Here is a 25,048-nt window from a genome sequence, read left to right on the forward strand (position 1 = left end):
CCCCATACTGCCTTGGAAGTGACAAGGCAGCAAATAATTGCCATCCTTGAGCACTTACATCAGATTCTTTATATTTTCCCTCCTTCAGACACAGGAAGTGGACAATTGTTGGTTACAGTGCACTGGGTCTAACTTTGGGGCTTTTTAGATGTTCAAAAGAGGCCATTCCAGAGAACAAGGATGTGGGAGAGCAGTGAGGAGTCTTCGGTTAGATAGGGAATCCACCAGAAAGAGTGTGATCGAAGGTAAGTAGCTTGTACTTTTGAAAGCTACTTCTAACTGCAGATTCCACACCTCAGAATAGATACCAAATCAGTACCTTCCCAAGGTGGAAGGTCGGAGGAGTGGACTCTGACCAAAACTTATTGTAGACCTGAGCAGGCCAAGTCTCCTTCCTGCCGGATCTAGCTTTCAAGGCAGTAGTGCTTCCTAAACACATGCGTAGATGTCCACTGCGCAGCCTGGCAGATATCAGGGACAGGCCCTCGTCCAGCCAACACACTGCTAGCAGCCTTCCCCTTGGTGGAATGGGCACTCCGATCATTCATCCGGGGATGCTTTTTGGCCAGTGCGTAGCAAATCTTAATGCAGATGACTATGCACCCCAGCAAGATCATCTCCTGAACAGCCTTTCCTCTTTTTTTTAGCTTTGGAGAACTCACAAAAAGCTGATCATCCAGTAGATGATCCTTGGAGCGATCTATGTAAAAGCTTAGAGCTCTTTTGCGGACCAATAGATGAAGCATCTCCTATTTCGAGGGGTGAGGTGGAGTGAAGAAGGTTGGTAGAGTGATGGACTGCCCAACATGGAAGGGAGACACGACTTAGGTAAGAAGGCTGGCAAATGCTTAGCACCAATTTATCTGGGAGAAAGGGGTGTAGTGTGGTTGCACTCAAAGTTTTGTAGTTCACCCACATGACAAGCTGATGAAACTGCAATGAAGAGCAGTTTTCAAGGTCAGGCGATGCAACGAGGAGACGTGCATTGGCTCAGAGAGCTTACACACGAGAAATGTCAAGACCAAGTTAAGGCCCCGCTGTTTCATCACAACGGTGTGGGAGGAAACTTGCGTCAAACCATTAATGAAACTTATCACAGCATGTAATTCTAAACATGAATGCTTGGTCCAGCAAATGTAGAAAGGTTGAAAGAACCAACAAACAACCTTTTATAGAGCCCACTGCAAGGTGACTGAGCTAAATACAAGACAAATACAATGGCATCAAAAAGCTTTGTCTGTAGGTGGTCTTTGTGTCGGGCATCATACTACAGATTTGTCCCAGCACCTGGCATAAATGGATTTTGTGGAAGGGTACCTGGAAGAAAGGATGACATTCATCACATCAGTCAGCAAATAAAATGAAGTCAATTGCTGCAGCTCCTCTTCCACGCACAGAGGTGTAGACTGCGTGACTGGGGTGGAGGAACCTGCCTTGTTGCTGAGGCATGAGATCCTCTTCAAATGGCATCTTGACCAGAGGAGAGATGTGAAAGCTCAGGAGGTCTGGGTACCATGCTCTCCTGGCACTATCGAGGGCTACTAGGATGACTTTGGCCAATTCATTCAAGATCTTCTTCAGCAGCAGGAGAGTAAATGGGGGAAGGAGTACCATGAGTCTCTTCCTCCATTCCAGCCAGAATGAGTCTCCTAAAGAGTGCACTTGTGGAAACTCCAGAGTGCAAAACTGTAGACACTGAGCCAACCATGGCAAAAAGATCTAGTGAGGGTTCTCCCCACTGGAGGAAGATGCCCTGCACCACCTTGGGATGTAACCGCTGGTGCAGATCAGCCGATGATATTTGCTTAGTTTATTTGCCCTGGCATTCAGGGACACCACCAGGAGACTGTCATCCATTAAAATGCTGTGGCTCTCCCACCATCTCCAGAGACTCTAGACCGCCTGTCACAGGACCCAGGACCCCACCGGTCCTGCTTGTTGCATGCTATATGCAAGTGATATTGTCTGTGAGAACTTGCACTAGAATCCTCTTGATGGACGACAGGAAGCCTTTCAGAGCCTGATCAATTTTTTACAGCTCCAGAAGACTGATGCGGAACCAGCCCTCCACTGGAGACAAGAATCCTTTGAGCACCACCTTCCCCAGGTGACCCGCCCAAACCAGCAGTGATGCTTTTTTCATCACTGTCAGCTATGGGTTGGGAAGGGAGAATGGCCTGTCACAGGATTAACAACAGTCTGTTAACCATGTCTGTAAGTTTTGTGTTGCATCCTTCGAGATCTGGCCGGCATTGGAAAGTCGACACAGGTGCAGGGCCCACTGTGACTTCAAGTTCCACTGTAAGGCCGGCTTGTGACACCTGGCATAGTTGACAAGGAGGATGCAGGAAGCTAAGTAGTCAAGAAGCCTCAGAACCTCCCTCACCTAAATCCAGCGGCCTGCCTAAAACATTGGGATCATACACCAAATGACCTTGACTCATTGCTATGGAGAGAAAGCCCAGAACGCCACTGTATCAAGGAGTGGCTTAATGAATGCAAGCCTCTGAGATGGAATCAGGAGGGATTTCGGCTCGTTGATGGTGAACCCCAATGATGTCAAGAGATCTGCTGTTGTCTGGAGGGGGTCCATGACTGACAGGGACGAGCCTGTCTTCAGCAGTCAGTCATTGAGGTATGGGAGCATAGGGATTCCTGACCTCCGAAGATGGGCAGTGACCACCACCATCACTTTTGGGGACACCTGAAGGGCTCTAGTAAGGCTGAATAGGGGCACAGTACATCAAAAATGCTCCAGGCCCACCTCCAAATACAGGTAATGCCTATGTGACTTCAGGACAGAATACGAAAGTACTTATCCTACAAGTCCAGGGACCCATCGAGTCGCCTGGGTCCAAAGCAGGGGGGATCTGGCACACGGAGAGCATCTTGAATCTGTCCTTCTGTAGGAAGCCATTGAGAGGATGGAGGTCTGTGATAAGCCTGAGGCCCCACTCTTTTTCAGAGTCAGTAAATAGAGTAACAATCCCGACTTTCTCAGAGTCCTGTACCTTCTCAATGGCACCTTTAGAAAGCAACGGGAGAATGGTCTAATCCGTTCTGGTGTATGAGGGATATTGGGTAGTGAGGAAAGAGATTGCCAACCCTGGAGGAAACGTTGGATCCAGTCTACCACTGGGTGGCGAGGAGCTGCCAAGGGCAAAATAATGCAGCTTGTTGGCCTGTATAGCAGTGGAGGAGGAGTTGGAAGACTTGTGCACCTGCAGGCCAGCCCATTGTCTGCCGGAACCATGTTTGCTGCCCCAAAAAGATTGGGCTGCCTGTGACATCATGGGCGGGAAGGTTGCCTCCGTCTATACAGTATAAAAAACAAGGGAAACCCGTAAGTCACTAGGGACCTGGGGTATCGTACCTGTATATAGAACAATGACCCCTACCAACATAATATTTTGTTCGAAGAAAGCAAGTTAGAACACAAGAACATTTTTGATACAGAAATCAAATTAAATTGTAACATAGATCATAAGAAAAACATTTTTTTCAGTGAGTTGAGAAAATGTGTTCGGTCCTCAGGCAATAGTGATACTCTTGAGAGCAAATATTAATATGAGTATCACACTTGATTTATCCAAATGAGGTCTGTCTATTACAAATTATTGCCGTTTGTGCGGGTCTGTCATTATTGTTGGCTGTGTTTTGATCCACTTTTAATATGGGATCATTCTCAGGACACTGATATATATGAGCCTGAGTAATTAATGGAGGAGAATATTAAAGTAGGGTGATCATGATGGAGCATCAGAGGTAGATTGATTACTTTGTGATTCGATAGTAATACTGCTGGGAACCTCAGGGCAGTGATGGAGGGCATTAATGGGCTGCTGTGAAGAGACTGCCAGATATAGAGCAGTGTGACTGCTGTTTAAGTGGAAGTGAATATGCATAACAGCAAATGAGGGGAAAAAGGGACGTGCCGTGTAAATAACAGCAAGGTGCGGAAAACAGCGTGGAGCAGTACAGTCGCTGTTTTGGCATGCAGCGTCTCCACATGCAGTGTCCCCAATTGCAACCCACAATTGGAGGCGCTGCATAACCAGACATCGACTGTGCTGCTTCATGCTGTTTTCTGTATCTTAGTTATTTACACGCTGCTCCTGTATTTTTCTCCCTGACCTCTTGTTTGCGGTTATGCATATTTGTATCTGCTCAAACAGACATCACGCTGATCCATATTAATTTCTCTGTCTCTATGACAGACCTCTGGAGTAGCTCCTAAATTTGTTTGGCTTGGGTCAACAGCCCCAAGGAATGCGCTGTAGCTCTACTATCTTCAAAGCTTTCCAAAGCAGACTCCTCTTTTTCTTCGTAGAGACGGGCTTCTTCAAGGGGCATGTCTATCAACGAAGCCAACACACCGCCAGATGAACGACTACGCTGGAACTAACCCCCCAGCCACGGCAATCTGTTGTATCCAAAACTGTGCAAAAAACATATTTGGCTGCAACTTAACCATCATGTATTGGCTGGGCCAAAGAGGCCCTCAGATCTACTTGTACTGCCTGCAACGGGCATGGGTGTAACGACCTAGCAGGCAGACTACATTGAGTGACACTATGCTTTTTTCCAAAGGTGACAATCCTTTTAGATTCCTTACCAGGAGAAGTGGTGGAGAGGGGTTTGGGATTCCTTTTACTGGTTGAGACGGGCACAATAAGGCCCTCTGGAGTGGGATGCTTGGTTAGAAAATCTAGGTGCCAGGTGCTGGTCTGTGAGGTCTGGCTACATGCCTGATCACAGGCGGGCAAGAAAATGGTTTTGCTCAGTAAGCCATCAGAGTATCAGTAAGAGCATCATTGAAAGGAAGCAAGGGCCTCAGATGTTGCCTGTCCAGGATGTAGGACTTCTGTCAAAACATTTGTTTTAGGGCCTGATTTAGAGTTTGGCGGGTGGGTTATCCATTTCAACATGATGAATATCTAGTCTGCCTTATTACAAGTGCCCTAGGATGGGATAGCAGGGTGCACTTATCGCATGACTTTTGTATCCTGAGTCTAGGCACCAAAGACACACCTTGTGCAGATCTGCGACCGACATCAGTTCCTGGAGTCGTGACACAGCATGAATCATGTTTGCTCTTTGAAGTACAATATGTCTCATATTTATGAAGTGTTTGTATAATTGTATATGTGACACTGCTGTAGTAATGTTTGTCAAAGCGTACAATATGTTATGGAAAGTCTCTAGCCCTATGACTTTTATGTCTAAGATTATGAGATGTAACATGTTCTCAAGTATTTTAGTCCTTCATGGGCTAAGTGCTAGCCCTTTTTATGTTGTGTGTAGTGTTGTACATAATATGTATCTATGGATAATTGTTTTTGGACTTACATATGTTTTTTTAATGTATTTTTGTTGCCCTGAGGAAGCCTGTAAAAAGGCGAAATGCGTTGGGTGCGCTTACCTCTATTTCGTGAACTCGAATTTGATTAAAGAGTAACAAATACAGCAAAGGACCTACTCGTCTTATCGCCTCTTGGTGTTCTATGTCTTAATTCTCTCATATGTACTCCGTTTTGCTGGCTCCCAATCATGTCTAAATACAGCTTGAATCTGGTCATTTTCTGTAGGTAAATTTTCCTTAGCACACAGTATGAAGTGTGGATATCGTTGAAAATCTGACAGATTTGGGAGTTGTGCTCCAAATCTGTGTTGAGAGGCATGGTACGGATGTCAGTGGCTAGGGATGGTGCTTATATATATATATGCAACTCTGCTCTGTCACTTCCGAGGCAGTATGGAGCCAACGTGGAGCCACCTGGTGCAACCTAGAAGCGCACAGGAACACTGCTATGAAAAATCACCAGATCCAATCTGACACCTGGGGAATATTTTAAGGTGAGGAATATGCAGTTAGAATTATTCATTAGAAAATACATCTATTAAAATACCTAGAGTAGACCAGAATCCACTCCTGGACAAGAAATCTTTCCTAAGTCAACTCAGCTCTTTCACTGACAGCAATAATAACAGCGCGTTAGGCCCTTCCACAGAAACTAAGACCATAGTTAATCACCACTCATTGAACAGCTTGACCTTAAATGATTCAGGGTTTTCTCCATGAATTTCAAGACATTGTACTAGTCTCAACCCCTCCAAGCACAGCCACATACCTTCAATTGAGGTGCGAATATTTTGTTCTTCTCAAAATTCTCGTTGGTAACAAATTCAAAGCAATATTAGGATCAGCATTTGGTAAAAATGTGCAATAAGGTCTCTGTGCTTAAATGGCACAAACAGCAGATGCTACCCTGCTGGCCAATGTTTTATCCAACACGCTATACTTCCCATGATATCTACTTGTTGGAAACAAATTTTTAGGAAACGTGTTATGTTTAGAGAGGAGCTTTCATTGGAGAGTTAGTGAACAGAAGTGTTGTCTTAGCGTGGGGCTGATCTTTTTCTCCCCAAAAAAACTCTAACCTTCTCTCGTGCTACAACCTTTAGCACCATAATACTGGCAGCAGATACTGCACAAACTGTTTCACAGCCGGTTGTAACTATTAACCAGGTAACCGTTCACCTATCCCTACATGTGTGTTAAAACCCGACCCCTAACCAAAGTCCCGGCTGTTGGTTTATTTTCAGGGCAGTAACGCGTATAGCTGAAATAAAGACTCAACGCCATTTTAGCTCCATGGGCGACAGCAGGAGTACTCAATTCTAAGTGAACATGAGAAGAGGGTATGCTGAAAGCCAGCAGAGGCAAGGTCAAATAAAATAACAATAAAACGTTTTTATTGTCATTTTATTTTGCGTCCTGCCAGCCGTGCAAAGGTAGGGGCGGAGACAGCCAGAGTGACGCTGCAGCACCAGGGAGGACAGGAGAGTGGTGGGAACTGCTAAATGCGCATGATGGTTCTGCTGGCCCCAGAAGGCCGGCCAAACCGTCACAAACACTTAGCCTTTTGTCCCTTTCTCCACCTTCCTGTGTTGAAAAACATTCCCAGCATGTGAGCAGCGCTGGGAGCCTACGCAGTGTGCACCAGGTTCCTGACATGGGCGCGAGGATCGGGAGTAAGGCGGCCGCCGTCGGAGCAGGTAAGTGCAGTTGTATTTAATTCTTTATGTGTCTTTTTTTGTGTTTCCCCTGCCTCACCACTTCACAGTGCCAGTGGCCGCTCCTGATATCTATGTAACATACATGTCTCACACATCCACCTTATTCTTTCCTTTTCTCTAGCCAATACTATGTGAGATAGATTAGATAGTTACTGCTTTCAAGAATGCTCTGCCATAGTACTGCTCTGTTATTTTCTATCCCTTTAAACATTCTATGATGGCACTGATGAAAGCAGGTCAGGCAGAGGCAAATACAATAATCCAGGAATCCACAGGACAGACCAGCAGGCCTTTTCAATCTATGCACCCAAGATCTGGAACAACATCCCTCAATCCGCCCCGACACTGCTCCAATTTAGGAAAGCGTTCAAGACTCAGCTCCTTAAAGAAGTCTACATCACAATGCGTTAACCCCCTGCAACCCTGGGGAGAGGAGTTGGCCTAACGGCTAGGGCGGTCGACCTCGAATCTGGGGAACTGGGTTTGAGTCTCGGCAATGACGCTGAACATCCTGTGAACCTGGGCAAATCACTTAATCGCCCGTGCCTAGCAAAAATGAATGTGTCCTCATGTAACGCAACTGTTGCTATGTAAAGCGCTCTGATACCTTCGGGTCAAGTTTGCGCTATATTAAACTCCATACAAAAAAACCTTAAAAAAATAAAAACGCTTCCTCGCCTATTTACTCGCTGACTTTGTGCTTGTATTTGACCATATACAGGTCCCCACTGCCTTTGTTGCCTCCACACCTGTGATGTAATCATAGACCATCACTGCTCACTACAGGCACCACTCCTTAGCATCACACTGATACCTGCTATTGAGAGGAGAGCAACCCCAACGCTGGCACACTGTAGCTGCAGCAGAATATTTCCCTCTGCCTTGTACAGCCTACCATGAGACATGGAGACTGCAGTACCGCACATGCATATGGCGGTAAGTAAATACGATGGATCTTGAGACTATCAAAGATTCTCCCAAGAATTTCTGCTTTCTTTTGCAGAACTATATTTCATAAGGTCTTTAAGGTAAACGCTGAAAAGTAAAAAAAAGTAAAGTAAAATATGCCATGGAGCAATCAGACGTGCCTAATATATGCTTCCAACAACATAAGGCCCAACCTCGAAATACAGAAATTGTAGGTCAGACGGGGCCCGCCCTACTTCAAGGATTTAAAAACTTAATCCTTCTTAGATTTATGTAGGCACAAAAAGCTTTGACCGGTTTTAAAATTCCTGTGCTGCATCTCTTCTACCTTTAAAACCTTAACAGGCTGGTTTTAAAATACTGCCTAGGCATTGTGAAAAAATATATCAGATGTTCAGATAGGCACCGGTATTAAATCCCCGCACAGACGTACGGTTCTCTCAGTTACAGCTGAATGTGGACAAAACGCGCAAGAGGTGCCCTATAGGGCCATGCTGCTCACAGCCCCGGACCGGCCTTCTATTCCACCGGGCATTTCCCTGGTGGGCTGGAGCCCTAGGAGGCCGGGTTTAAAAGCCTTGGGGCGCGCCTGGTGCCTCTGTCACTTTAGCCAGCTCCCACAGGTTAACTGCAGCAGGCATCCGCAGCCTTCAAGAGAGAGAGGGGGAAGGGAGAGAGAAAGCGATTAGAGAGCGGGAGAAGGGGAGATGAATGGATGGAATTAAAGAGAGACTGCCCGAGAAGAAGAAAGCGGGCCTCTTGGAGAGTCTTTTTAACCAGGGCAGCCCAACTCAATGGTCACTATTCATTTTCAGACTTATAATTAGTTATTTTCTATGGGGATTGCTTCATTATTGGAATTAGAACTCTACTCTGCTCAATGCTTTCTATTTTAAAGTTGAAACCGGTCCCTCTAGCACACAATTCTCCCTTTTCCAATGCCTAATGTGAAAGGGTTAAAAAAAAAGTTGTAAAATAGCAGCATACCCTTCCCTACCCCTCTCACAATCCTCGGGACAAGCTTGCATCCAGTTTCCACTCCAGAACATGCATTCCCTCAATACTCTTTCTGTCTATGTTCCTTATTGTAAAGTACTGAAAGAGGACGGGTAACGCGAGAAGCTGGTTTTCCTTTTTGACTTCTTTTCAGAAATGTTCTGTGCAAGTAGACACTATTCAGTCTGACGAGTATCAGTTACAGGACCCCGAATGAAAGCCAGGCATTCATGCAGTGGGATATCACAGCGCCACAAAGCGTCAACTCCAAGTGACCTAATAATAAAAATAATTTGTCCTTTTTTTGTCAGAATGAAAAAGCTTTTTTTCACCTTTACATTAACCCTTCTCCCAGTCTTTACAAGATAATTCACAGCTAAAGTGGACATCTTTGTGTGAATTTGAACAATATAAGGGGTATATCGCACCCCCTGCAGCGTTGAGGAGTCCCCATTCATTCTAAAGACCACAGATATATGCTCGATATGGGATTCCTGGAGACCCCTCGTCATTCTGCAGGGTACCTTGTTCATTCTGCCTTATGGACTGATGAGCATTAAACAACACTAAGGCCCTAATTACGATGTCGGTCCGAGCTACCCCCGATTGACACCGTTTTTAAACCTCCCTGCACCGTGTGGGGATGTGTAGGCCAAATGCGGAGGGCCGGGGTGAGGGAGGGGGCGCTGCTTGGGGCCCGCAAAGTCAGTTTTTGACAACCAATCCATGTCGGAAAGGCCGACATGGATTGGCTATTGGAAACCGACATCATAATCACGTTGTTGGAAACGCCGTCCTCAAGGGATTATCAGGGTTTTATGACAGGCCGACGGGCTTCTTGAGTCAGTCGGAACCGCGTCTATTTCCCTGGCTGGTTTAAGCTGGGACCGCCATCATCATAATACGCCGGTTGGACTTTAAACCTACCAAGTCGGTTGGAGGCTTTCCGACAGGCATCGTAATCAATCCCGTAGTCTTCTTTTTCTATTTAAAAGACTTACTATGAGAGCGTCCCATGATTTTAATTGTTATCAAGGAAGTTAAAAAGTGACCATTCCACAATGAGAATTTGCATAACTCTTCTACCTGCACCTTGATTCTAGGATGCAATCCCACAATAAGGGATTAGTGATTGCTGCTATTGTATAGATTTTCATCCGCATGAAGTTTGCGCTCACATTAGTTTACATAATTTTTTATTTTTTTAAATGTACTGGAAAAAAACAAAGGTTAAAGTGATATTATAGTTAGGTGATGAAGTTAAACAAGAACTAACATTTTGAAGCTAAAACAACTGAAATTCACCAGTCACAGGTCAGTAAGCGAACTATAAACTTGCACTCCCGTCGTGCATTACTTTTGACTTCACATATCACATCGCTCATGGCATGTTAAATTACATCATTGATGATATCACTCATGACATCTTAGATGACATCCTCCAATAAGTATGTCTGTGTACTACATACTTTTTGCACTAGAAGGTATTAAACAAGCTATACTCACGACCAATTTTCTATCACCCCTCAAGTGGTGGAGAAAGATACCTTTCGCCACAATCAGGACACTAAGTATACCTCTCAAGTCACCCACGTGTTATCTTTTTCTTTATTGGTATTCAGCTGTCTGCGAAACTAAACCGCTCTGTACACTTTAAGGAGTCAGCAACTTAATGTGCATTGAATACCCGCTGAAAAGTGATTTTTATTTATTCACCATAATGGGGTGTGCCTGTTAAACACCACATCTGACATACAATTTTAAGTCAACAAGTTGCAGGTATGCATTAGCAACTGATAAGGCAAGTGGAGCCAGGCCCTATGGACAACCCTGAGTAGTCAGCCAGACATTATACATTCTTCAACAATGTATACTGTCACAAATTACTTACGGAACTTCTGAAACTAAATATCCACACCTTATAAGCCTCCAGTTTATTTAAAAATTGTATGTAGCACTGTTCAACAAGCATTTAAGGTGGGCATATGTACAGAGATTAACAGTTGACTGATCTATTGCAAACAGAAGCTTTAGATTTATTTATTTTTTGGCAACAGGCCCTGGATACAAGGGACAACAGTTTGAAACGTGCCTCTACTAACATTTGTGGTCAGCCTCTACATTGTTTGACACATACTGATAGGTAAAGTGTGCACGATGTCACCATGAAATGTTTAGCATTGTGAAGCAGACTTGTCTTCTGGGCTGTACTATTGCTATTCTATAGACACGCACATACATAGAGATTGTCTATGCTGTATATGGATGTATGCCCTTTAATACTCACTTTGTTTTTTTTAAATGACCTAAGGTTTATGGAGTAATGCAAATAGCAGCATTATTGATGATGGCATAAGTGATGTCTCTAACCATGTCATGAGTGATGTAATATGTGAGGTCATTAACAGTGCATGACGGGGGCGCAAGTTATAGTTAGCTCACTAAACTATAACTGGAGAATTTCTGAGTTTTCTGGCTTTTCAAACATTAGTTCTTGTGTGACTACATCACCTAACTAGAACGTCTCTTTAAACTTTATTTTATTTAAAAAAAATTCCATGTAAGCTACAGTATTACCACTACACTAGATGTGGGCGTGTCACTGAAGGTCAATCCAGAGGCCTGGCTCTGCTTGAGGTCCACTTGGGCCCTAGAGCCCAAAATGAGCTGAGCCTTCATGTGGCTTAGGCCAGCCACCCACCTTATAATGTACGCCACAAATGAAAGACAAAGCATTAACAAAGCTGGAGAATGAGATATCCATTTTAGAAGGTGGGCATTTGGCAAGTGCCAGAGGCCCAATGCCTGAGACCAGATGTAGCCGTTTGACTTTATTGGGGCCAGCTCGTACTGCTCCTCAGAACTCTAGAGGTGCAGCAGCCCCTTTCAAACCCAGCACTGACTATCGACCGGCCCATTGTCATTCTGTGTAGAAGGCAATGGTCCAGCTGGAGCAGGAACAGCATGTTGTGCGCCACCTCCCATCGCAGCCGCAGGACGCAGCAGGGAGGCTTCTAAGCAGCAGTGCTTAGACTCCCCTCGCAAGGCGAAGTGGTGAGGCCTACTGAGGGAATTCTGTGTTGGTACCTGCACCCCCATTCAAGATGCCAGATGAGGAATCTCCCAATCTGATTTTGCCAATCTAGTTTCTAAGTTGCACAATTTGAAAACAAAAAATCAAGGAGCAATCTAGGCTTCCCTGATTCACCAAGTTGTGTGTTCTCAGGTGACTATTTTATTTTTTCTTCAATATCACAAATCAGGGCACCTTCAAATAAGGGATGTATGATGATACAACGCGTACCATCACAACGCGGTATGTTACATCGCGGTTTTGACAACGCAAGTCGTTACATCGACTTGCGTTGGAGGGCGCTGGATTTAGGAATAGTGTGAATTACTATTCCAACTCCAGTCTACGTACAGTAGGGAAGGTGTTGGAATAGTAAATCACACTATTCCTTAGTCTAGAGCGCCCTCCAGTGCAAGTCGGTGTAACGACTATCGTTGTAAAAACCCACGATGTAACCATACCGCGTTGTAATGGTTGCGTGGTAAAGGATGTTTCCCTCAAATAAGTGAGTTCAGGATGTGCACGGTGCCAAAACTTCTAGTGTTTAATTTCATAGACTATAAAGTTGCTCCATGTATAAAGGCCACATGTAGGGTACAAATAACAGACTTGCCTTTTATATCATTAACGGTTTTGTCATGTAAAACAGAACCCCTTCAAGAAAGATAATTCAAGATCATTTGAGATTTGCTATTGGCTGAGCTCGCTTTGTTCTTTAGTGCTAATTCCTTCATGACCTTGGCCTATGGATACCCCACTGTTAAGACTTTGGGCCTGATAATGAATTTGACGGACAGGGTTACTCGGTCACAAACATAACGAATATCTCGTCAGTCGTATTACAATTTTATTATTTCCTATGAATCTCGTAATACGGCGACAGGATATCCGTCACGATGGTGATGGAGTATCCCCTCCTCTAAACTCGTAATCAGGCCCTTTACAATGTCATGTGCATCGCTGGGCTGGAAGCGTGACCTGTAAGAAAATTGGCTAAACCCTTTATACAGCTTTGGGGTGAGCCCAAGAGGTATTCCAGCTGAGCCTGAGCCAGGCCTCTGGCTAGAGCAAAGGCTCCACCATCAGTGGCTTGGCTATCTCTAGTGTGGAGATAAGAGCTTACATGACATAAAATGCAATCACACAGATGAGGCAGATGTATGCGTCGGTTCTCATCTACAAAGGAAAAACAACTTGCCAAGCCCAATTTATATGTTGACTAAGCCAAACTTCGAATTATTTCATGTGGACTTTTGTCGTCAGGTAGAGGGGGCATGAATGTTTCTAATTACATTTTGATTTTTTTAAATAAATACCTCTCAATGCAATGACATAATCTAATGTCATGAGGTGAAACGATACAGTATGTTAAACAAATACACTTTCATGAATTCCGAAGATATTTCTTGTACATGATGTTTGCTGCACGATTTATGTGGCAAGCATCTCCAGGGCTTGGCCCGTGCTGGGGCTTTTAGAGCCAAGCCAGACCCGTGGCTTAGCTCTCCTTGTTGAATTGTTGGCTCTTTTAATTTTAAGGCACTTAACCCATCTAACCCCAGACTAACAGTAAATTGATGTAATTTATCACTATTACACAGAGTAATCTTAGAACTTGACATTGCTGTTTTATGGTAGTAACCTTAACCATGACATGGCTATCCAATGATCTACCCATTCACCATCAGCGTTGCTACCATACAATACTTAACACGAAGCCTGGTGGTATAAAGTTTTAGCAAACAATTAGGATGTGTTCGACTATGTTGTGTTTATAATTATATGAAACCATTAGTAATTATGTGCTACATCACACCAAGAATTGATGTGTATTAAGTTGCGTATATGCCAATATTGTGATCGTTTTTATTAACCTAAAACAAAGTTTGATGCATTTTTTTTTAACAGAGTTTTATATATTGCGAACTTGACCCGAAGGTATCGGGTATCAGAGCGCTTTACATAGTACCAGTTCCGTTACATGAGGACACACATTCATTTTTGTTAGGCACGGGGAGATTGAGTGATTTGCCCAGATTCACAGGATATTCAGCTTAGACTCAAACCCAGTTACCCAGATTCGAGGTCGACCGCCCTAGCAGTTAGGCCAACTTCTCTCCCCAACATACGTTGTTCCATGCCCAAGTATAATGTCACTTTAATCTTCGTTTTTTTTCAGTGAATATCTTTTTTTTTTAAATCATATTTTATGTGTAGGGTTTGTGACTCTTCAGGCAGGGAACCCCAGTGCAGATGGTGGGTGGCCATTTGCAGCAGAGCATTGGGCAAAAGGCCTGGCCTCTGACCAGACGTTGCGCCCAGCTCTGTAAAATCACCCAACCTGTTCCTGTCTTTTGTTTAGAGGAGACTGTATGGACAATTTTACCCTAGGATATTTTCTGAGCCTTTTTTATGTGTGTTTGTTCACACTTTTTGGGGTTTATAATATAAAAAAAATGTTTTCAGTTTTGAACTTCTGTTTTATTCAACTTTGTATTTTGCGAGAATCCCACAGGGATAACTTATTAGCAGCTATTTCGTCACTTCGGTTAGGCAAGAAACAAAATCTTAAATTTATGGATTTCTGTGTCAGCAGTTTCCAAGTTCTCTCTTAAGAAACTGAAGGATGTGTAGTTGGCAGCTTTGGTGGAGGAGCCACCTGAGGAAGACTGGGATAGATCAATACGATATGCTGCAAGGGCCTCAACAAACTCTTGATTTAAATGATTTAGTTTATTTATTTGCATCAAGCAAATATGACTCAGTTAAACTAAAGATTATATTCAGTGCCAAATCAGGAAAACAAAGCAGACTTCCTTCACAGGTCTGGTAATGTGCAGCTCTGTGTGAATACTGGAGTGAGATGGTGGTGGCTGGAGGAGGAATGACAGGATCTTAATGTGTAGGTGACGCTCAAGTGATATGTGTAGGGACTGTTTTATTATCCAGAATCCAGGAAACAAGCGATTAGATTTGTACACATGGCATTGCTTTTGACAAAGCAGAGGTCGGAAAGTCGGCACTATCACTGAGCGGGTGCAACAATGAGAATAGGGGGCAACAGCTAAACTTTCCTTCTTGATGACAATAGTCTCCAAAACAGGGAAGCAATACACAGTCAAAACTCTGGGGCTATGTTAGAAAACTTTGTGAGAAAACACAAGAGAGGGCTCTTGAGTGATCAACAGTGTTACTGGGTTACTTGTAGTATTTAGTACGAAAAACCTATGACTACCTACACATCCCATAGTTTATACTGCTACACTATACAGAAGTTTGAATACGTTGAGTAACTAAGACATGTGATGTATGCTTGCCCAGGTGTAGTTATCACTATGCTGAGTGAATAAGCATTTGTAAATTGATATGTGGGACCTGAGAATGTATCAGGGGTTGGGGGTACTACTAGAATTGACAGGATTACGATGCGCAGCAAATTTGCTTTGATTCACTGCTGATATCTTGGTTGTAAAATAATATGCTGTTTACGGAAGAGCCTCTTCATTTATTTATAAAACATAAGTTGAAAAAAGGTTAGTAGTACTGAGGTGGTCAAAGTGAAATATAATTGTGATATGACTAAAGATGACAGATCCAGGAGCCTCAGGCAGGTTGCTAAGCACCAGCTTGGTATGAGTGATTTGATGGGCGTCAATGGAGTAGAAGCTCTATCGAGTTTGTTTTTTTTAGGTGTGGAGACGGACAAAAGGATTGATAGAAGTCCTCCGCTTCTAGGAGCAGGACAGTAACTTTGCTCCTCCATCAGCTAATGGAGTCATGGAGAGCATCCTTAAGGAGTTAGTGAAGGATTATTATTCACTCCTGATGAAGGTGGGTCAGTTGAATCTAGATTTAAATTGTCTGGTCATGCAAAGTATACACCTAGGACTTTGCTACACTTCGATTTGAAGTAAAACGGTTTGTTAGCGATGTATTATAGACGATGTATTATACTGGGATAAAACCATATACTGTGTTCTATGTCTTGTGTATTCACTGGAGCCCCTTGTTTAATGTGGTGTGAATGTGTTCTATTTTGCAGGGTTTACTCTGTATGTTTCTACAAATGTGGTATGCCTTCCAATATCTTCCCTGTTTTCCTATGCCTTGTACATACTCTCGCGTGCAACTCTAGTTTGCAACATGTAGATTTTTGAGTGGCGGTTGGAAAACAGTTTGCTTACCACCTATAGAGGCTTGTAATCCTTTTGCAATTTATCACAGCTTTCTGTGTCTAGGCGAACAAATTCAAGAATCCATTTAACATCTTTCTGGGCCTAGGTAAACAAATTCAAGAATCCATATCACATCTTTCTGGGCCTAGGTAAACAAATTCAAGAATCCATATAACATCTTTCGGGGCCTAGGTAAACAAATTCAAGAATCCATGGTAGATGCAAAAAAGGCTGGAAACAACTGTATGTAACTCCGAAGAGCAAATTGTTTATTAAAGCCGTAGATTCAAATGCGATACAGGAAGTTCCAGTCCTTTTCAAGGATCTGCTAATTGGCAGCACAGTCAAAAAGAGATTGTTTTAGTAAAGCAGGGGAAAGGGGAGACTTTCTAAAAACACTTAACAGGCTTCAATTTGCCAACAGACGCCAATGATTCCATGAAACTCATTTCTTTCCAACAGGTCGTTCCGGTTGGGATTAAAGTGAAGTATATGGAGAAATCACGGAGGTTTGTTAACAGAGAAAGTTCATGTTGAGAGCGGGAGAGAGCTGGAAAGGCAGAGATTGGAGAGGCTGCAGTTGTGAATCTTCATGAAAAGGGTGCATGATAAATAGTTCTTAAATCAATTTTAGGAGCTTGCACACTCTTTTACTAACTTTATAAAATCTTATTCAAAAAGGGTTTAATCGGTGAACATAATAACAATCAATGGCACAAGAGAAAGATATGTGAGACACACTAACCATTGGGATTTGACACCTAGAGACTACGTGGCCAGGGAGTTTGATGAGGCCATGACCATGTTGGGGCTGAATCAAATTGTGGAGATCCCTACCCATGAGAAGGGCCACACTTTAGACCTCATCTGGACTATGTCCTCAGCAGCGTCATTGACAGAGTGCAGACCTTGCAGCTGGTCAGACCACTTTCAGATCAATTTTGAAATTTCGGGACAAAGTAAACCAGCTCACCTGCCTTCATCGTGGAGAACAGTACAGAACTGGCGTAAGATAGAGGACACCGGACTAAGGGCCACACTATGTGAGACAGCCCATTCAGGGACTCAGTTCAGTGACCCTGACCAGGAGTACAATAAACTTATTCACTGGCTGGAGGGAAAGAATAATGAATAGAACTAAGGGTGCTCCATGGTACTCTGAAGAATTAAGACGGAAAAAACAGGCCATTCGCCAATGTGAAAGGCAGTGGCGGAAGCGATACGACACAGAAAATTCTGAGAAATATAAATTAAAACTAGCCTCCAATAAAGATCTAATTATTACAACTAAATCTGTATACAATGAATTAAAGATCAGGGAGGCTATAAACATCCAAAAAGAGACTTTCAGAGTATTGAAAGAGCTGAGCCATAAGAAAGAACATAGGGCGGTCTTCAGTCAGGATGACTGTGAGAAAATTCAAGATTTCTTCCTAGTTAAGGTCCAATACATCATCAGGAAAATAGGTAGCACCCACCTAAGCCCCTGTCCCTTTCCAGTTCTAGATCCACCAGACTTTCAGAGTGGCTCACTCTCAGTCTTCCCTGCTCTTGATCCAAATGACCTGGCCGATATAATAGCTAAAGTGAAATCGGGGTCACCAGAGGATCCCTGCCCTCCAGGAGTGTTCAAAATGGGCCTTCCAGTAATTGGGCCAGAGGTGCTGTCCCTATTAAACCTGTCTTTGACTACAGTGAAAGTCCCACACAAGTTCGAAGAAGCAATGGTGATTCCTCTATTAAAAAAAAAAAACAGGGGCAGACACCAAGAATCTAAAGAACTTTAGACCTATTTCGAGGCTTCCTTTCTTGGCTAAGGTTCTCGAACAACACGTGCTCCTAGTGTTCTCGTCCTTCCTGGAAGATCACCAGTTGTTACATGCCCGGCAGGTCGGGTTTAGGGCTCATAATAGCACTGAGCTGATGATGCTTTCGGTGTTAGATGAGCTAAGACTCACTACGGACAAGAAAATCCCCTCTGCATTGATCTTATTGGACCTCTCAGCTGCATTCGACACAGTGAACCATGCACTACTGGTAACCCATGTTCGACGGCTGGGAGTGACTGGGACAGTCCTCAAGTGGATTATTTCCTTCCTGGAGGATCGGTACCAAAAATTTGCTCAGGGTAAATCCAGACAAGACAGAGGTGCTGTCCCTTGGCACGGGGGCTAACCCATGGTCCAGCCTTTTCTGGCCACAAGAGCATGGCGCTACTCCGATACCGGTGTCAGTTGTGAAAAGCCTGGGCATCAGGTTAGATGCCAAGCTAACAATGAACAATCAGGTAGCGGCGGTTGTGGGGAGCTGCGTGAATCTGCTGAGACAACTTAGGAAATTGGTACCTCTGCTGTCATTTTCCACCATGCGTACCATTGTGTCCGCATTAATTCTATCACGTCTGGATTATGGCAACGCAGTCTACATAGGGCTCCCTGAGAAACCCCTGGGGAAACTCCAGGTGACACTAAATGATGCAGCAAGATTGATTTTTAAGCTGCCAAAAAGAACTAGCGCCTCACCCCTGCTACAACAACTACATTGGCTCCCGATTAAGGAAAGGATCAGGTTTAAGGGCCAGTGTATTGCACACAAAGCTCAGTACGGAGCAGCTCCCAGCTATGTAAAAGACCGACTGAAGCCGTACATTCCTAGTCGGTGTCTCCGCTCATCCGGGAGAAATCTGCTGACTTGTCCGCGCTTTAATAGAACTACGCTGGGAGGGCGGTCTTTCTCTGTAGTAATTCCCCAGCTCTGGAATAAGCTACCGGAGAGTCTACGTGGAGAATCTATGCTACTTCCTTTTAGGAGGAAACTGACGACCATCCTATTTATTGAGGCATTTGGATAAGCTTCACCACCTTTGTCTGATCAGCTGGTAGTAGGGGGCGTTTGGGTTCTCGGTCAATATTTCAGCGCTTAGAGACCGTTGGTGATTTATATATATAATATATTAACATAACATAACTAACAATTGAGGCAGACGGAGCTAATGAAACAAGCTTTGTGAACAGGCAGATGTGGGGTTGTACTACATTTAGAAATATGCATATTTTCAATATAAAATAATGGTGACGGAAATCATAGGAGTAGGCTGAATTAGGAATTTTATAATCAGCCATGCCCTCTAGGAACTGCCTGAAATCGATACTCAGTACTAGGAGGCACATGCTTCAAAGTAAGGAATTGCGATTTCTTAATAGCGATTTTTAAGGAATCGTTATTAAGGACTCGCAATTCTTTATGCATGTAGGAATCACTCAATAAATTGCGTTTCCTACACATTCCCTATTAGGGAATGTCTTTCCATTCATGGCTATGGGCCTAGAGGCCCATAGGAATGAATGGGAAACCATTTGCAATTTGCGATTACCATATAGGTAATCACAAATTGCGCATGCAATTTCATGGGTGCTAGAGGGCCAAAAGGCCACGCTGATGCACCCCCAAAATTGGCTTGTGTTCACATGTGGCGCACACATATGCCCTAAGGGCATGTGTGTGCGCCACAAAAGTGCATTTTTCAAAGTGTTTGCAAATTACCATCAACTTGCAGTTGATGGAAATTAGTGTTTCCTAAATGCGAAGTCACATTTAGGAAAGGCTTGTTGCGTCCCGAATAGGGAATCACAATTTACGATTCCCTAAAAGCATTCGCAATTTATTGCGATTACCTATTTTGCGACGGCAATGCCTTTGATGCATCTGAAAAGGCATTTTACCGGTCGCAAAGGAGCCGAATCTGCAAATCGGCCCGTATGCGACCGGTAAAATGCTTGAGGCATGTGGCTCGAAGACTTTTTCCTGTCAAGGACAGACATTAATAGTCAGCAGAAGCATGACATTTAGGGGTCCGGCCAGAAGCAAACGCCGGTTGCCTTAATATTTTTGATTATTAATAAACAAATCGGACAACACTCGGATGACAATGAAAGTATAAATAAATTCACCTGCATGAACATGTGACAATCCGTGACAAAAGATCCCTTCGTGATTGCTTTAAATTTTTCACAGACATCAGGAAAGTTTTTTGCCTCCAAGATGAAAGCCTGGTGCCGTTTGATTAATGTTAAGGCCACTCGAAAGAGGAGTTTGGATCCCTCGAAGAACAAGCAGTCCCAGACTCGCAGCACTGTCTGTGGAAAATGAAAGAGTGCACATTCTCAAAAAATCCAACACCACGGAATCCTTATAAATATTTTTTACAATTTAAACACGCTTCGCCGAACTATATAATAGAGTATACTAGAGCATAGGAGTTTCAAAAGTAAAACATTATCAAAACACATTTATGAAAATTTAGGTCCAAAACGTTTTGAGTGGATAAACAAGGTACTCACTAGTAGTCAGTGGCGTAGCAAGGTCAGGTGGTACTGTGTGTGGAAAATTTCTTGTCACCCCCGGCTTGGCAAAATGGCAAAAATATGTGTTTAAAACACATATTTTTAGACATTTTGTCACCCCCCTCAGTGATGACACCCGGGGCAGCGGCACCCACCGCACCCCCCTTCCTACTGCTAGTAGTCTTGGGTCTCGTTTAACCGGCGTTAAGACCATTATGCTGCAGAACATATATCATTTTTGCCTGGCACAAAAAAAGTTTCAAAAGTCAGGCCTGCGCACCTGCACAAAAAAGAGGCACAAGGACACTGCCCTCCGCCAGGCCCAGGTTTCCAGATCCCTCGTCACTATTCATCACCAAAATGAGGCAAAGGCTATTTTCATAGGAGAGGAGTAGGTGGTTAGCCATCTGACTTAATGCATAAATCACAACAGGGTGTGACTTATATTTACTGGAATGCACAGTCTCCTTTCATCCTGTCTCACGGGAGAACTACAAAAGCGCCTCCAACTAACAGATGCAGAAAAGGACGGCGTGGCCAAGCCGCGGACTGTACTGGGGGCACGAAGTTGAAGCTCCGCCGGAATCCCGGTCATCCTAGCCATAAACCGAACTAAACGCTGCCATCCACGATAGCCAATTAACTGCACATTTTGGCGCCATACCTGGGACCATCCTGAGGTGAAGAGGGGCAGCGGGACACTGCAGATGGCAACCCGAGATGTCTGGGGAGTTGGCTAGGCACTCGCTCTAATCTGGCTTCACGGTGGGGACGCTTGAGATCTACGCTGTTGTGGTCTCCGAGGAACTGCATTGCGCTGCCTGGGTGTTCAGATAAAGCGTCAGATTGCGGTGCCATGCAGTGTGACCCCCCCACCTCCACCCACCGCCCCGCAGATTGACTCCACCGACTGCGGAGGTCTGTGCTGCGGGAGTGACGCCCACCCGGGGCCCTGCTGCTGCGGTGCCAGGATGGCAACCCACCTGAGGTTCTTGCGGCTGTAATGAGAGGAGATGAGGAGCCTGGCCCAATAGTCAAGTGGGATATGTGCTGGTGAACAACACACAGAAACCAGTGAAGGCTGGCCCGAGGTCTTCCCGGAGGCCCAGAGGTGACAGGGGCCGCGTGTGAGCATGGGGAGTTGCCCATCAGGTCATGTCTAGCTGGCCTGCTGCCTACTGCTCACCTTGCTTACTCCCTGCACACACTGCTTACTCCTCCTGCATCTGCTGACAATCTTCACTGGCACTGGGTGACATTTGAACATGACTGGACCTGTGCTCCGGACCTTGCCATCCACACCTACCGCTGTGCGGGCCAGGGCCTATTCTTCAGCTGCAGCCCAGCACCTGGCCCAATCGAAGACTCTTGCGGGGCCAGGTGCCTCAGTGCACAATGCATGGGGGGATGAAGGTCTACGTGTGACCCATGGGCTTGACGCTCTCACCCTTTGTTAGCTACCCATCCTGCAATGCATTGGCGATCCCACCAGTCACCACTGACCTGGCTGCATAAGCTCTGGCAAGGAGTTTTACAATGAGCATAGCTTGACCCCAGGAACCTACTCCTCAGACCCAGGTGCTTAGCTTGCATGTGCCCTAGCTGTGGGGCCGCTCCTACCTGCTAGGACAGGCGAGAAGTCTATACCACCATAAGCTACTTGCTTGTGACCATTGGTAGCTCTGCACCCCCTCCTGCCCCCACTTGTGAAATGCTCCAGGGCAGGAAGTTGTGGGTCTTTCCTCTGAGAAATGGTGGTTACCTCCTTACGCTTTGCAGAGGTTGCCATCAGCACCACTATAAACACCACATTAGTCTTCTGCCTGTGCTCTTGATTGGTGCAGCATTACTGAGCTGAGCGGAAAAATACTAACAGAGGGCGCAAATAGTTGCTTGAACCTGATTTCCACTCCGTGCCCTGCTACACACAAGTTATGGTTTGAGGAGACCCTAAACAGAGCTGATTAACCTTTGGTAAGTCGAAGCCTCCTGGCACTACACAGAATCAGGCGATGGCTGAGGGGCGTGTTACTTCAGATGCGGGAGCTACCTCGCAGACTAGCACTCATGAGGGAGCTCTGATCAGGCTTACGATCTCAGATGGCCGATTCAACACTTTAGATGAAAGATTAGACGGGATGGGCGAGCATCTTGACTACAATGAGCGTAGTTGGCTTGACACTGCTTAAGGGAGGGTGTCAAATCTGGCAGATGAAGTGGCTCAAACAGCAAAATAATTTGATCATTTGGAAAGACTCATGAAGACAGTAGCAATGAAAAATGAGGATTTGGAGGCAAGGAGCAGGCGGAATAATATCTGTATCTTAGGAATACCTGAATTTACTAATACTGGCCCCCTGGATCAGTTTGTCGAGCGACTATTGACCAACATGTTAGGCAAAGACTATCAAGCCAACCTTCGTGGTTGAGATGGTTTACCGCTTGTTTGGTTCACGCCCAAATCTGGGATGCCCACCGAGGTCACTCATTGCTTGATTGTTAAACTTCAAAAACCGAGACACTGCTCTACGTCTGGCTAGAGAAAAAGGCCCATTGAACTGGCAGGGATCTGCCATCTCCTTGTTTCCGGACTTTACTGCAATGTTCCAGGAGGCGCGCCACAAGTATACTGGCGTCAAGGCTACACTCCACAACTTGGGACTTCGTTATGGCATGAAATACCCATTGTGTCTTAGAGTGGAGGTGAATAGTAAACTGCATCTGTTTGACAATCCAACTGATGTGGACTTTTTGTCGACAATATTCCGAAGAACAATCCTCATAGTGGTGTGACTCCTTGGTAATGTCACTACCAGACATCCATTCTAGTGCCAGCACGGATCTCTTTTCTACTGGTTCATCACCAAAATGAGGCAAAGGCTATTTTCATAGGAGAGGAGTAGGTGGTTAGCCGTCTGACTTAATGCATAAATCACAACAGGGTGTGACTTGTATTTACTGGAATGCACAGTCTCCTTTCATCCTGTCTCACGGGAGAACTACAAAAGCGCCCCCAACTAACAGATGCAGAAAAGGACGGCGTGGCCAAGCCGCGGACTGTACTGGTGGCACAAAGTTGAAGCTCCGCCGGAATCCCGGTCATCCTAGCCATAAACCGACCAAAACGCTGCCATCCACGATAGCCAATTAACTGCACATTTTGGCGCCATACCTGGGACCATCCTGAGGTGAAGAGGGGCAGCGGGACACTGCAGATGGCAACCCGAGATGTCTGGGGAGTTGGCTAGGCACTCGCTCTAATCTGGCTTCACGGTGGGGACGCTTGAGATCTACGCTGTTGTGGTCTCCGAGGAACTGCATTGCGCTGCCTGGGTGTTCAGATAAAGCGTCAGATTGCGGTGCCATGTAGTGTGACCTCCCCACCTCCACCCACCGGCCCGCAGATTGATTCCACTGACTGCGGAGGTCTGTGCTGCGGGAGTGACGCCCACCCGGGGCCCTGCTGCTGCGGTGCCAGGATGGCAACCCACCTGAGGTTCTTGCGGCTGTAATGAGAGGAGATGAGGAGCCTGGCCCAATAGTCAAGTGGGATATGTGCTGGTAAACAACACACAGAAACCAGTGAAGGCTGGCCCGAGGTCTTCCCGGAGGCCCAGAGGTGACAGGGGCCGTGTGTGAGCATGGGGAGTTGCCCATCGGGTCATGTCTAGCTGGCCTGCTGCCTACTGCTCACCTTGCTTACTCCCTGTACACACTGCTAACTCCTCCTGCATATGCTGACAATCTTCACTGGCACTGGGTGTCATTTGAACATGACTGGACCTGTGCTCCGGACCTTGCCATCCACACCTACCGCTGTGCGGGCCAGGGCCTATTCTTCAGCTGCAGCCCAGCACCTGGCCCAATCGAAGACTCTTGCGGGGCCAGCTGCCTCAGTGCACAATGCATGGGGGGATGAAGGTCTACGTGTGACCCATGGGCTTGACGCTCTCACCCTTTGTTAGCTACCCATCCTGCAATGCATTGGCGATCCCACCGGTCACCACTGACCTGGCTGCATAAGCTCTGGCAAGGAGTTTTACAATGAGCATAGCTTGACCCCAGGAACCTACTCCTCAGACCCAGGTGCTTAGCTTGCATGTGCCCTAGCTGTGGGGCCGCTCCTACCTGCTAGGACAGGCGAGAAGTCTATACCACCATAAGCTACTTGCTTGTGACCATTGGTAGCTCTGCACCCCCTCCTGCCCCCACTTGTGAACTGCTCCAGGGCAGGAAGTTGTGGGTCTTTCCTCTGAGAAATGGTGGTTACCTCCTTACGCTTTGCAGAGGTTGCCATCAGCACCACTATAAACACCACATTAGTCTTCTGCCTGTGCTCTTGATTGGTGCAGCATTACTGAGCTGAGCGGAAAAATACTAACAGAGGGCGCAAATAGTTGCTTGGACCTGATTTCCACTCCGTGCCCTGCTACACACAAGTTATGGTTTGAGGA

General features: G+C 45.3%; 1 protein-coding gene across 1 annotated transcript in view; it reads right to left on the minus strand.

Annotated features, from left to right (window-relative positions):
- Positions 1-25,048, minus strand: part of GRTP1 (growth hormone regulated TBC protein 1) — a 691,802-nt gene that overhangs the window by 107,479 nt on the left and 559,275 nt on the right. The window contains exon 7 of the mRNA XM_085622700.1: positions 20,202-20,387. Within this exon, the coding sequence (XP_085478826.1) occupies positions 20,202-20,387 (186 nt within the window). The remainder of the gene's footprint in view (positions 1-20,201; positions 20,388-25,048) is intronic.

Source organism: Triturus cristatus, chromosome 8, assembly GCF_964204655.1.
Source record: "Triturus cristatus chromosome 8, aTriCri1.1, whole genome shotgun sequence".
NCBI lineage: Eukaryota > Metazoa > Chordata > Amphibia > Caudata > Salamandridae > Triturus > Triturus cristatus.